The sequence below is a fragment of the Furipterus horrens genome, unplaced genomic scaffold, assembly GCF_987537825.1.
Source record: "Furipterus horrens unplaced genomic scaffold, mFurHor1.1.pri manual_scaffold_8, whole genome shotgun sequence".
Classification (NCBI taxonomy): domain Eukaryota; kingdom Metazoa; phylum Chordata; class Mammalia; order Chiroptera; family Furipteridae; genus Furipterus; species Furipterus horrens.
Genome location: NW_028327178.1, coordinates 4,486,712 through 4,498,633, shown reverse-complemented (window position 1 = coordinate 4,498,633; position 11,922 = coordinate 4,486,712). Strand labels below are relative to the sequence as shown.

Here is an 11,922-nt window from a genome sequence, read left to right as displayed (position 1 = left end):
AGTCCTCCCATCTGATGACAGGGCCAGTCCTTAGGCATGAAGGTGACCCGCCACAAGCTGTGTGGCTCGGAAGGTTTTGACAGGGACAAGTCCAATCAGCCCTACAAATGACATTGTAACTCTCCATATAAATAACCCCAGTGACCGCTAAGGGAACACAGAATTTAGAACACACCAGGAAGCAGGGCCTCGTAGCTCTCCCTGTGTGTGTGCGCGCGCGTGTGTGTAACAAATACCGGTGTGGACACTGCTCCTTCCATCTGCGTCTAACACCTGCCATCATCAGCTGTGTGCGGAGGGGGGCGGGTCACGCCCACTTACATTGTTGAAAACGGTAATTTGGTGCATTCAAGTTAAGATTGTTACATTGAATAGCTATTTTTAAAACCATGCTGTAAAAAAACAAAAAACAAACAAACAAACAAAAAAACAACGCTTCTTATTAGCCAAGGGATTTATAGAAGGCAGTCTGCTCCGGTGAGCAGTGTCAGCGTGTGAGGACGGGATCCTCTGGAAGCAAAGGGACCGGTTTAGAGGTCCTACTTGTCACCTCACCGTGGTCCTTCTGGGTGTCATTCCCTCATGGCTGACAGCGTCTTCTCCCTTCGGCCGTCCTTCTGAGCTGCAGGGAAAGGCTGGGTGTGATCCCCGCTGGCTTCCACTGAATCTCCAGGAAAAAGACTATAAATGAGAAATTGCTGAAGAAAGAGATTAAAAACACCCTTAGAAAGAACGGAGCTATTTTGCAGTCAGGAGAACAACCTGGGCAGGACTGTCGACACTTAAAGTCCCACGCACGCTGTTCTCACGCAGCCGTCAGGGCCGTGCCATTGACTGGGCAGCCAGACTCGGCAGGGCTTCCCTTTCCTTTCACCGGACGTGGGTTGGCTGGGCCTATGAGAAAATGGATTAGACATTATATTTTTCTTCCGTCACTCTAATGGCAAACCTACGAGGTTTAAAGGAAAGTGGCGATGTCTGTGTGAACTGAGGAAGTTTGGCTAATTCAGATGGTTTTGCCCTCCATTTCGGAGTTCAGGCAAGTAAATGCCAAATTGATTCTGCCTGGTTATCCGGCGCCACGGGCCTAAGGTGGTCAGCACACACATACCCCGAGATGGATTGAAACGGCAGTGTGTCGAGCCATGTAAGGCGTAAACCAGATTTCTTCTTCTTAACAGCAAAATATTTGAAGCTACCCGAGTTAGCCTATTCAAAGGGTACTGTTCTGCTGATCTGTGATGAGCCTGTTTTTCACTCCTATCCCCAGCTTGACTGCAGATAGACATTTCATTTCAGAGAATTAATACAGAATTCAGTGGCTCTGGGTCCCTCTCTGATAAATTTGTGCTTACGGCAACTACTTAGACTCTCCGCATCTTTCCGATAAGTATGAAAACCCACCCAGATGCTGATCCTAAGAGTTAATGTGCCTGTGGAAAATAATTATCCTAAGCTTTCAGGGGTAAAACGAAAATTGCTCCAACACTCTGCACAGCTGAGTTTTGCTGACACAGCCGAGGAGCCGGTGGTGACTGGTTCCCTGCGATGACAGAGCCCTCCCTGAGTCCCCAGCTTCCAGGGTTAAGCAGCTCTGCCTGCCTTTAGCCGCGGCATTGACTTTGGAAGTGCCGTTCATGAAACTGAGCAGAGCAGCTCCCAGCTGAGATGATGTGAGCGCAGCTCCTAGTGGCGTCAGGCTCAGAGCAAGACTCTCGCCGGTCACTCAGTTGAGCGGTCACTTAGAGACCACAGGTTTCCACAGGGGACTTACGGGGGAAGGCCCCCAGGGGTCCTGACTCAGGTCTCAGCTTTCTTAATGTGCCGGAAGCACAGGCAGCGAGCCCGGGGGACTTCTGCTCATTAGGTCAGTCTGCTCTGGTTTGTGTTCAGTGGGGGGCCCGGTACCTGCATGGACCTCATTTTCTTGTGACCATTGCCAGTGAGCATACACGAGAGGGCACCAAAGGTCAGGCAAAACCTTGGGCCAGTTCTCGCTGAATGTCATGTCATCAAAATGAGTCTGTGAGACAGAAATTTCCTTCCCATGTCTCTATCCAATCTCATCGCAATGAGAATAATGCTATAAAGTCCCTCATGGGACAGCCGGGGAGACTGATTCTAGCACATTCCTCCAACTACACTTGCAATTCAAAGTCAAAATTACTAAGTGAACAGATAGGAGACGTTAGCTTCACCTAACACACTAGACAGAAGGTAGTGAGCGTTGTGATAAAAATGACAAGCCGGTCAACCTTGTACCAAAACCAAAGATGGAAATTCACTGACCCTGTCTCCTGGACCTGCATGAAGTCATTGTCATTGGAACAACCAGAGTGGCCGCAGGCACGGACGCGGCTCACGCGATGTCGGTTTTTGACTAAAGCTGCCTCTATGCTCCGCGAGTCATTTTCTCCCTCCAGAAATGGTGTTCTGTCCTTATAGCCATGTGACTTTTCCGCTGTGAGGGAGTGACTTGCTATGAACCAAAGACATCCTTCGGATCCTTCTGAAAGTGACTCAGTTAGGGTTCCATCGAGATGGGGACAGGTGATTGAAGAGGGTCCTGGTTTCCACAACAGGCAGGAAGAGAGCAAGGATGACAGGACCCCACAAGTCCTCAGGCCTCTCGGGAGGGCAGGGAAAGCCTGGGGGGCACACACATTTCATAGACGGACGACACTAGCAGATTTGTTTCTTATGTCCCCAGTTTTTTCTTCTGATAATACGAATGGCACTCATGACATTATATTTAAGACGCATAAATGTACAAAATCACTTTAACCCGATAGCTGACTACCCGGATGAAGGCAGAAGGAAACACAACTTCCACTTATTCACTGAGTGACTAGTAGGTGCTCAGAACTCATTTATTTGTGCAGGTTGCAGACATTTCAGCCATCAATAGGTTCTGACCACTGACACAATTTGAACTTAATGAAAGAGGGAACACATACTCACATATATTAGGGACGATGCTGTTTGGTAGCACATGTAAAATAAAGGGAAACATATTTATTAAAAGCAAACCTCACTTCTTTCACCAAGTACTAACTGCTATACTCATCCTAGTATCTTGTACAATGTTTCTCTGTCTTCATTGGGCTATTATGTTTGAAAATCATTTATCACCTATAAAACCGTCAACCAGTTATACTTTCTGTCCAGTATAGAAACAGTGAACTGATAAATAACTTTACACTATTAGCAGTTCCTACAGATCCAATTTATTGCATGTGCTGTCTTTGTAGTAGATATTAAAACACATAAAAATTGATGTCTGCCCCTCATTCTTTGGCCAATATCTCAGAAAACATTGTAACAAAAGCATGAGACCATATTCCCTAGACAATTGGAATTGCTTCCTAAAATCAACTATTAATGATACAGTGAAAACAAGCTAAGCAAATTAGACACGTATTCTTATAAAAATATTGTAGGCCAGTGTTGGTTATTATAACACAGCACAATAAATGGGCAATATACATTCAGTGGGGCTGAGCCTAAAGGCCTTTAAACACTTCATATTAAAACAAATAATATGCTAAAAACTGCTCAAAGTGAAAAGTGTGTGTTTTTCTTCAATTCTATTAACATATTATGTCTGTCAATATATTGCAAGTTCAAATTACTATACTTATAATTACCTGTACTTTACAATCCTCAAACTGCGGCCTTCTCAAGATAGATAAAAATTTGCCTACTAGACATACTCATACATTAATAATTACAATAATAGGTAGTATGCTACACAAGTGAATTTCTAGCCAGTGAAATTCGTGGCGTGCCATTTCCCGCGGCAGGGGTGGAGAAGGACATCAATTTAAATAAGATAGTAAAGACTCTAATGAAATGTCCAGATTTAGTTTCTTAACATTCTAACCTCAATTCCACGTCCCCGACGTGGCCTTCTTTACTAGTCTCACTGGGCGCGAGGTGTGCAAGGCGACGTTCGTTGTATTAGGTTTGAAGTTACCGCGCCAAGGCAGCGCATTACTGACAAGGATGCTTCCTTTCACGGAGTGAGAATTATTTAACACCAAAGAACATGTAGCCAAATCCAGTGGGCCAATGTCTCCTCGGTCACAGGAGGATCATTTTGTAGGGTCCGCCTCATGTGAGTTTCAACGTGAAGGCGTATTATCAGCAAGACCGGGGGGTGGGGGGATGGGGGGCGAACGTGTCAGGAGAGACGGACAGCCCCACGTGTGAGTTCTCTATAAGTGTATTTAGAAGCTTAACACCCCCTTACACCACCCCCCTCGGAACTACCACAAATCCTTACCTTCTTACTGGAGGGTGTGAATCTTTGTTGATCATCTCTATAATGTATTTCACTAGGGGAGGCATTAGGGAGGTTATAGACTCCCGTGGAAGGATCACAAGCTTTGGGGCACGTTCTCTGGACAGATGGAATGCTAGCTAGCTATGGAAGCCGTCGTGGAGAGAAAAGGTCCCACTTGGTGTTCTGCTTAGGAGAAAACTAAACCCCATGGATGTTACAATTTATTTAAAGGCAAAGAAGGAGTCAGAAAGAGGGTCGCCTCACAGGCTCCCAGCCCAGGAATGTTTCCTGGCCCCGTCGCGTCTCCCAGGGACACGTCGCAGGAGTTGAGAAATGTCACATGGCCTGTAAGTGAAGAGGCCCTTGTACATGTGTGTCCCCAAATTTTTCAGATGTTTCTTACTCTTCCTGGACTCATCACCAACGGTATCAGTAGAGGCTTTATGAGGCAATCCGTTACACGTATAGGGCAGGAATGACGCAGGTGTTAACTATTCCACCTACGTGGTCTTCCAGGTCTTTGTTGGAAATTCAGACTTCACTTTTCTAAGGCGATGGTCAAGCTGAAAAAAAATTAATTCAGCATCTCTGTTTGGTATTCTTACTAATTGGTCATATTGTAATTAATTATGGCTTATTTTGGAATTTTTATTACTCGGTAGTGCTTTGGTTTAATTAGTATTGGCATTTGTCACAGCTTTGTTAGCGAACTGATAACACCAGGTCTACAGTAGTTTTCATGTGAACTTCGAAAACCTTCCATTTTTAGCTGAAATTCGGGAAATGACTTTTTTACTTTACATCAAGTTTTTCCCTATATAATTACATAGGCAGTTATCTCAAATAATTGAAGTTTAGGTTAATAAGAAATAAGTTAAAATTACTGAATAATATGAAAACCATATTTTATGTGGGATTTCACATACTTTCCTTCATTTAAAATTTTCATCTTGTAAACATCTGAAGGAAAGGAAAAATACACTTGTAACAGGAATGTGTCAACTTCCTTCTAATGAGTCCCTTTAATGCAGTTTTATTCTGCCCCAGCTCGTACGCCTGCTACTCTAATTCATATTCCATTTTCTGAGCTGTCCACCCTGGCCTGCAGCTGTGTTCCCGTGAGAATTCGGTTGTGTCTTAATTCACCCGACTCATCCACAGCCTCGTAAGACTTGCTCATTTTCAGGAATCCAAAATTAAAAAACCCAAATTCAGAAGAAGAAGATGGAGGTAATAATTTCATTTCTTTTGTAAAGTCACTGCAGGTTTTCTCTCAAAGAAAAAACCACATGGAAGGGTTTTCTATGGTTTCTCAATGTCATTAACTACTTGACAGAGAGGTTGGAAATCAGGGAAGAGTGAAAAAGGAAATGATAGCAGTATCTTGATGTTCAATATAAGTCAGAAAGTAACACGAGGCACATAAAAATGGTAGAGGTATCTTGAGATTCAATATCAATCAGAAATTAACGTAAGTCACTATGAAATCATTTGATTAATGAAGTTCAGGTTTACAGGTCTGTTGCATAATTCAAGAAACAATGCTTATTCTTATAAAAAAAATGTATGTGTCAGTGGGTGGAGTGGAGAAAAAGTCTTCAAGTTTTTGTGAAGACTTGAGATAGAAAATAGAGATTCTTCCCAGTTCTAAAACTGTATTATTTTGGTGATAGCCGGCAATATATAAATCCCAGGGACACCGAATCTACTCGCTGACAGCAAGTGACCCTGAAAGCCAGTACCATCGTGGCTGCAGACAACGGTTACCTCCCCCAGCACCTTCTTTACATAAACACACACACACACACATGCACACACATTTTTGACTTTGACCTATTCTGTATGTTCCCCTGTATTTATCTTTTTCTTGGGTCCACACAGATGTATCCCATCTTGCAAAATCCTTATCCCTATGAATCTTCAAAAGGTATTAAATCATGTGTTATATGTTTGCTTTCTGTAAATTCTTTTAAATCAATTTATATATACTTTGTGAAGTCTTATACTATATATTCCACAGGGATTATCATTTGTCATTGATTAAATAGAGCGTTTCTGATCATTTGGACACTTTGCCCCTGTTAAGAAGTAAAATACCCATCACAAATTTGTTTCTTTTGGAGAATGTACGATTTGATATACTTTATTTTTAATCACAATCTATTCCAGATAATAGTTTGGGGACATCGGTACTTAAATATTAGCTGAGTCACCTTTTGGAATGGAATTCAAAGGAATACTGTCCCTGGAACCAAACTATAAATATCTGGCAGAACAGAAAATAGAATAATGAGGCAATAATAAAATTAGGAAATGAAATTATTTTTGCATCTGTGCAGTTTCTCCCCTTGGTAAAAGTATGTGAGATGCATAATTCAAAATTTACTTTCTGAATTAATAGTTTCTATATCACAATCCTCAATAAATAAACTAATCTATTGTTAATAATGTCTTACTCATAATTACAAGCAATTTACAATTGCAATTGCTACCAAGAGGATCGTTTATAGTTGTGCAATATTAAAATCTCCATCACTGAAAAAATGGTAAAGCGCTTCAAAAATACTACTCAACACCACAACTTTGCATGATTGAGATCTGAACATCTAAATTGCTGGTTTTTACCCAGGAGTTATTGAATATTGTTAGCACTGTAATATTATATGATCTTTTACTTTTGTTATCATGTGAGCTATCACTATGTAATTAAACAGATTCCGACAATCATATTCTTTGAACCTTTAAGATGTCGTTTATCCCTTTATTTATTGGCTTGTGATTTTCAAAATAAAATAAAAGCGGCCCTTTATTAAATGTAAGATTACTGAGAGTTCATTATGTATTTCCAGTGTTTTTCTAACCCTCTGCTATAAGTGGATATAATTTTAACTAGGTTGACTCTGGTTTGGTGGAATCATAGAATATTAATATCAAAAATGTCATCAGTGATCAACACTTGTTTTCTAGTGAAGGAACATCCAGAGACTTTTTTAAGTGGCTTTCACGACAGCCCACGCAACTAGAACATGGCCTTTGCTCCAGCGTATACTCACCCCTAATAGCAAAGGCAGCTCCTGACAATGGACATTTGGTAGACGCATGTTTAACATCAAAAGTGAAAAGCCTGCAGGCGTGACCACACTCCCTACCAATGACTTCCTTGTTATTTGCCACCCACTTGGATTTGGATCATCCGGAAACACACTTACAGAATCCATTTCTCAAACTTAATCTTGAAATGTCAGGTGGGCTTCTTCTTTCTGGTTTACTAGATTCACCTGTCAGTGACGTTACTCCTTCCAGGGAGCTGTGCCTTCAAAGAGAGTCATGGAGCTTCCATGACACCAGAGAAATCCAAGGCTGTGCGGGAGCCGACACCGAAGTGACCGACAGTGTCACCAGGCCCCACGCACCGGCAGCTACTCTGTCATGTGTGATGTACAAACTCAGAGAAGCAAAACTGGGTAGTTGCCCAAAGTGGCAAAGCTGCTCTCCTTATTTCCAAGCTAGTCAAGAAGTACATTAGAGAAAGGTACCAAATTTCGATATTGATATGGTGAATTATTAAAATAAATGTTTGAACTGGATAGAAGAGCTAAACATTTAGGGAAGTATGAATTGTCCTAATATCAGGGTGTTTTAGGAAAATCAAGTGGGTAGTTTATATGATCTCAAAGGCCAGTTAATCAATCAAAATTTGCTTCTGATGTTCTTCCTATGATAAAATTAGCTTAACTGAAGCCACATGGGAAGCTGTGATAAGCACTTTTAATAACATTAGGAATAAATTGGAGAGGGCAAAGTCCTACCCAGTCAGCTGATTAAGGAATAATGGTCTTATTCTGAATACCTGGAATAAGGGTTGAAATGAATAAGTTATTGAATAAGAAGAAGTTCTTACGAATGAATTTCTAGGAAAATACAAAACCAGTGAAGATTCTTTAAATTTTGAAGAGTGGAAAAAAAATAAGTTATCAGAGATTCTCAAGTCTTATGTCTCACAGGTATGGCTGGGCATCGCTCTTCAGGTATTTGGAGGAATGTTGCTTGCTATTGTAATTTGTTTTAACCTCATCAGAGGACATGTTTGTCGATTTTAAAGAGAGAGACGAAGGAGAAAGAGAGCGGGAGAAATATCAGTGTGAGAGACTAATGACAATCTCACCCCGACAGGAAGTGAATCTGAAACTTTCCGGTACGTGATGATGCTCCAGCCAACCGAGCCACCAGGCCAGGGCTGATGCTTGTTATTTTAAATTCACCAGAATTTAGTCAGGAAAGGGCCTTTGCTTATTTGACCGCACACAGATGGTTGGCACTGCCTGCCCACTGCTCTCTTCCTTTAATAATATTTGTTTCTATAGGGCAGACAGCACTTGGTATAATTTTGTGGCATTTTAATTAGCAGTTTCATCTTCAAAAAGTCAACAAAGGTCAACTTGCTTGAGATTCCGGAGGTAGTGTGTTACAAAGAAATTGATATTTCTTAGGAAGATGTATCTGTCTAGACATAAGTGGAGATTTTTAAAATCAATAAACAAGTTGAAATCTAGAAAAATAAGCAATATATCTCTTATTTGGGGGGCTTGGTGAATTCTAATACCCAAATCTAATCTCAGGAAGGGCAGGGGACGAATTTTGGAAGAAAACCCACGCAGCACTTTGACTGAGTGACACCCGCTTACAAATGCTCCAAGTGCCGCACCAGGACAGAAGCCACCGAGTTCCAGTGGTTTGACGTTCTTCTGCATTCAACTCTTCATGTTAATATTATTCTGTAGAAATTCTTGCCTCATATTCTTTCGTGACAGATGAAACGAGTGACTCATTCAAACATTTTACCCATTCACACAACAAAGGAGAGCAGATGGAGGCAAACATTTGTCTGCAGAACCCGAAAGTCTGAAATTACACATAGACCTGGAAAAATTGTGCTGAAAGATGGTGACTATAAAGCATCATTCAAAGAGGGACGATAGGTAACAAACGGTGGTCAGTTCAGTCACTTCTCCCCATACCCCAATTTAGATCTTATCTTACACTTCACAACAGAGTTGGTGCTTTAAACCTGGAAAAATAGTATATGTAAGGCAACCTGGAAGGTTTATCAACTTTCCTTAGAAAGCACTACAGTTTTTCTAGAAAAGCTCGTTTTAAAAACTTGTTTTTATTTTCCAGATAAATAGATGAAAGCCTAGAGACTTGGCTTAGAGTAATTCCAATGAACAAACCAATGAAAAAATATAGTAATTTATGCAAAAGCATGAATATAAAGTCAATACTTTCCAGACACTACATTTGAATAGTGGCCAAACTAATAATAATAATAAAATAACGGTGTTACATGATTATGTCATTTCAGGTTATTCAAAGATATTTTCTTACCACTACTGTGGGAAGAAGCTAAACTCTATTCACAACTTAGCATCTCTACCTATACTTGATAAGCATCTTAATTCTATAATATTTTTAATCAAGCAGCATAAGAATATAGAACATTATTATAAATCAGAGGCATACGCTGATTGCACTGATTCCTAATTACAATGTGGACTCCACCAATTTGGAATATTACTACAATGAAGCTGTGGTTTTCTTTAATACGGTGCCAGATAAACCAACATAACAAATGAACTTGCTAAATTATTTTTATTTTACTTTATCTTGTAAGTCAATATATTTTACATTTATATGTATTTTCGTAGTAAACCGAATTACTTAAAACATTCTCTAACTTTGAACGTTTACTAACTAAATATTCGTCCGCCTGCCTCCCATCCATAGGCATGATTTCAAGTGAAGGAAACTTCAGTGCATTATCTCAGCACACTTGTAAGCCTTTAAATGATGTTTCAAGGTCGCTCCGATGATACTACACTCAATACCTAGTCATGGCAGGTTCATCAGATGCATCCTTGCCCTGAAAAACTGTGTATTATGTATGATGAAATTTAACAGACTCGTACATCCTGTCATCAAGCAATTCCTTTTAACTGGTCACTTTGATGTAAATATTAAAACGGTGGCATTCAGAGGAAACAGATTTTTATTTAATATATTACATAGCATATAAATTATACATGTAAAAAAGACTCTTAGGAAGCATCTTGCTTCCTGAGTAGCAACTTGCAAAAAAGATTTAAAACATAATTTAATTCACTTCTGACCTTTTATTCTGTGGATGTGGTTTGATCTCTTTCTTTAGTAACAACCAGAATAGCAGGTACGACAGACTGGGGGTGGGATGTGTGTGTGTGTGTGTGTGTGTGCGCGCGCACACGCATGAGTGCATACACACCATATTCATATCCGTATGTGGTAGAATTCCAAAACTAGCAAATCAGCTCTACTAGTAACGTGACTACAATGAAAGAGCTTTGTGAACCTGTTCAAAGGGAAAGAAAGGGAATGAAGAGAATTTCATCAGGTAACAGGATCAGTGAGGAGGTCAGAAGAATTTCCACAGATCTGAGGAGGGCCCCGAATCCCCGTAAAAATCCGGAGCTCTACATGGGGGGAATACACAGAGCTAATGGTTCTCATAGATACTTTGAGTGATAGACTAACAAAATTAAACCGTCCACAGAAAAAGAGGCACGTTTCAAGTGTCCTGGAGTTCTCTGCAGAACACATACGTGGTGTGTCCCTAAAGTGTTCACTGAAACCAGGAGTGGAGGCCACCAAGGCAGTGGCATCTGCTTGTCCTGCCTCCCCCCACCCCCAAGTCATCACAGACCCGGGAGAGGGGAAAGCAGAGGAGACTCCGGGTGCCTCCCGACCAGCAGGAGCCTGACCCTTCAAGCACAAGCTGGTGAGACCACATGGACAGGAGAATTGCCTTCAACATTCTGTGCGTACGTCTTCTAACTTCTAGAAATCGGTACCTAGGGTTCTATTACTTATTAGGTGGGGGTTTTATAGGTAAATGTAGCACATGATAATCCTTTTTCCCGTGTTTTATTGGGGAATTAAGTAGTGTGATATTTGGATTGAAAAAAATAAAATACAAAAATATATTCAGTCAACTGGTATCCAGGGTAGACACTGAGTAGTGAAAAGAAATGGTATAAAGACCCATATACATAAAAGTCGTCATACGTTTGCTCGGATCAAGGAACCAGCTTAGACCCGAGCCTTTGGTCTGCGAGAGAAGGTCGGGAAGTTGACGTAGACATCCTCTCCGGCGCCGTCGGACCGCTGACCGGTAAAGGGGGGACTTCGGTAGTTGTTAGATGCCTGGAAAGACAGGCAGAGAGGGTATAAATAATTCACTGCTTTTCAGCATAAAGACATCGGACACAAATATCTTCCCAGTTCAACCACAATATAGGTCATATTTTCATTACAATTAATTTCATAAAACATCCTCTTCATTATGTTGAACTTCTGTGAGTAATCACGTTCTTGAGTGGCAGGGCTCTTAGTGAGAACGTGACAGAGGCCTGGTCTACGTCATCACTTGCCATACTGGGTTCATGAGGCCCCCATTCAGTACAGGACTCCCTTTGCCAGCCTCAGCCTATTTGGGTGAGAACAATTATGCTCATTCTTTATATTAAAATGTCTAGTATTATAGTATTTTCCCATAGTGGGCACCCATTAATTTCTGTTGAATGAATGTCATCAGAAGCAATACT

The 11,922-nt window shown here is 41.0% G+C and overlaps 1 protein-coding gene across 1 annotated transcript in view; it reads right to left on the bottom strand.

Annotated features, from left to right (window-relative positions):
- Positions 1-11,124: 11,124 nt before the first annotated feature.
- Positions 11,125-11,922, bottom strand: part of CD226 (CD226 molecule) — a 45,005-nt gene continuing 44,207 nt past the window's right edge. Inside the window, exon 7 of the mRNA XM_090285069.1 lies at positions 11,125-11,521. Coding sequence (XP_090141195.1) covers positions 11,408-11,521 — 114 coding nt within the window. The 3' untranslated portion in view covers positions 11,125-11,407. The remainder of the gene's footprint in view (positions 11,522-11,922) is intronic.